The sequence below is a fragment of the Alligator sinensis genome, unplaced genomic scaffold (assembly GCF_000455745.1).
Source record: "Alligator sinensis unplaced genomic scaffold, ASM45574v1 scaffold1201_1, whole genome shotgun sequence".
Lineage (NCBI taxonomy): Eukaryota > Metazoa > Chordata > Crocodylia > Alligatoridae > Alligator > Alligator sinensis.
In genome coordinates this window covers 69,518-72,347 of record NW_005842690.1, presented here as the reverse complement: position 1 = coordinate 72,347, position 2,830 = coordinate 69,518, and the positions used below count along the sequence as shown (strand labels likewise).

At 39.6% G+C, this 2,830-nt stretch overlaps 1 protein-coding gene across 1 annotated transcript in view; it reads left to right on the top strand.

Annotated features, from left to right (window-relative positions):
* The window catches only part of PPP4R1 (protein phosphatase 4 regulatory subunit 1), an 85,258-nt gene that overhangs the window by 66,791 nt on the left and 15,637 nt on the right, over positions 1 to 2,830 (top strand). The window contains 2 exon segments of the mRNA XM_025215965.1: positions 1 to 107; positions 2,350 to 2,445. The exon segment at positions 1 to 107 is cut by the window's left edge and continues 13 nt beyond it. Of these exon segments, the coding sequence (XP_025071750.1) occupies positions 1 to 107; positions 2,350 to 2,445 (203 nt within the window).

Here is a 2,830-nt window from a genome sequence, read left to right as displayed (position 1 = left end):
GAACTGGCAAAGGAATGTACTCACAAAATGACCTGGATGTCAAAGACCAATTAAATTGTAAACTAATTCAGGATGATACTGTGCCTTTGATTAGTGACACTGTTGAGGTAAGAAACATACTTGTGTGTTTTTTAGATGAGTCAGCAAGCTCAGTTCAGAGCACCAGTAAGAGCTGAATTTTGCACTGTTTTGAGGTGTAACTCTTTACATCTAATGCTGACACGATGCTCAGCTTTCTGTCTGCTGATTTTGCAGCTCTGCCTGTTGCATTAAGTTTACTCTCCAGCGTTCTTTATTTGTGTGTAACAGTCACTGGATTCCTTGAGTCTAAACCTCAGTTCTGTTATTTTACCATTTTGAGGCAATTCAGCGTTGCTTTTGTTTTTCTGCGGTGAAATCGTCTTATCAGAGGCAAAAAGCTCTTTTTAATGTTAGTCACCCCTTTTTTTTTTTAGAAAGAGACTTTGTTTTATTGCACCCAGCAGTAGCATACCGTACTGTTCTGTATAGGAGATAATCAGATCCTGAGGCCCTGTGGGAGCAGTGGTTCTCAACCTTTTTTTGTACCAGGACCAATTTGTAAACGTCAATGGCCAGTGCTGACCCAGTGCCTCTCACTCTTGACCTGCTGCTCACTGCCTCCAGGCCCCAGCCCCTCAGTGTGTGGGCAGGGAGAGTTGTATAGGCAGTCCCTTACAGGCAGGAACTTTGCCAGCTTGCAAGGGAAAAGCCACGGTTTCCTATGTTTTTCTCCTTTAAAGGAGAATTCATTTTTAAAGTTTGTTTGTGACCCTTTCATATATTCTTACAATCCACAGGTTGAGAAACGCTGTTCTAGTGTATGGGACAATACTACCATGAAACATAATTTCTAAATTTTTACTTGTTGCTGCTCTTCTCGTTCCTTCCCCACCCCCATCCAGTATAATCGTGTTCTGAAACAGCCAGAATTTGTGCTGCTACAGGTGTCTGGTCAGGTTTTTTGAAGAAGGTTTTTTAAAAATATCAAGCAGGTAAGTAGCTAGCTGGTTGGCCAAGGCCCTGTGCAGCAGATTTCAATGCTGCTGAGGTTTTATTGTATGCTATTTAAATTTCTACTCCCCACACCAGTTGTGGCATTCATGCAAATCAGTTTTGTCTCTGGTTCTTTTCAACATCTACATGCTACCAGTTCTAGCAGTACCATATGGTTCTCAACCTTTTAGGATTCAAGCCACCATTTGGTAGACATAAAGTACCTCTCTCTAGATGGTATGGATTCCTATTTAACATCTCTGGTTTTACCTTGTGAATCATGTTTGGACACCTATGTTTGCACTTCATAGCACTCTTGAAAGGATCTCAAGGCACCCCAGGGTACCTTGGCACCCTGGTTGAGAATTGCTGCCCTCTGAGTCATACGTCTACCTATCCATTGTCACATATGACCATACTTTCGCTGCCAGAATGACCCTGAGTTTGGATTAAATCAGCTCATGGAAGAAAAATAGCTGGATGAAGCTGAAAACAGATAATGGTGGTGGGAAGAAGAAAGCATTTGAAAGGGTTTGTAGACATATTTTAAGCTTCTGTGTTTGAGGTTATGGATGCACAGTTGGTCTATTCAGTCCATAGTTTAGGAGTACTCTTGGATTATTCCTTGTGGACACTGAGAACTTGCATTGCACTGTTGTTTGCACAGTCTTTTGATTAACTAGGAGATTCATCCCATTCTGGTGAACAGTGACCCAGCAGCTGTTGATTGCGCATACATTTGTTGCTTCCCTAGACTACATAAAAGCTTTCTATCTAGGCAAATAAAAGCCTTCAGGAGTTGGGAAAACTCAGAAAGCTGTGTTAATGGTAGGCATGATGTCAGCTACCATGAGTGTATCAAACGTCTTTCACTTCCCATAGAATTTTGAATCTGGCTCAAGATATCAGTCCTTGTCTTCAAGGTGCTCCATACCTTGGGCCCAGATTATGAAGATTGTTAGCATGCTGGAACTCTACTACGCAACTAGGTTTTATCTTAATTGTGGAGATGGCATTTTCCTTGGAGAACTGGTTTGGGACTGGAATGAATGCTCCCAGCAACCCAGGACTATCAGAAACCTTTCTCATCATTTAGTCTAAGTACAAGACATATTTGTTTGATTTTTTTTCTGATATAAATACATAGCAACATTTTATTAAATCCTTTTGCTACAAGATATACTGAAAACAAAAAATGCATAGCTGGAATCTTGAAGCAAACATAGCTTCCCCTGTCCTCCCTGATAAAGTGTAAAGCTTTGTGATAATTTCAGATTGTATAAACCTTGAACATCCCTTTTTGTAAGTGATCCTTGTCCTCTCTCATATACACAGAACATGGGTTCCACTCTCCCATATATTCATAATGATTCAGACTTGAGTACCAATAGCAGTTTTAGCCCTGAAGAGGAAAGAAAATCCAAAGTACAGGTAAAGGATGTTTTTTCATTATGCATTTAAAAGTGGAAGTGGTATTGTTTGAACAGTCTTAACCTGTGTAGTCCATGGATATATTTTGCAGTTTTCAGAGGATGTAAAAAACTTTTTGGTAAGTCACTGTATAATCTTTCTTGAATACCTCTAGAGGTAAGTGTCTATTCCAGTTTAAAAATGAGAGTAGAAGAGGTCTGGGAGGTAGTATAATTTTAATATAGTTGGTAGTAAAGGCTGTTTTTCTTTTCTCTGCTAGTGATTTGCTGCATATTTTTCTGTTAATCATATATAGTGCTGATTGAATTTTTGTTATTGAAGCTGCTTGTGAAAACTAGGTTTTTGGGTTATTTTCTGACAAGCTGTAGTTAAATGCATATACCAG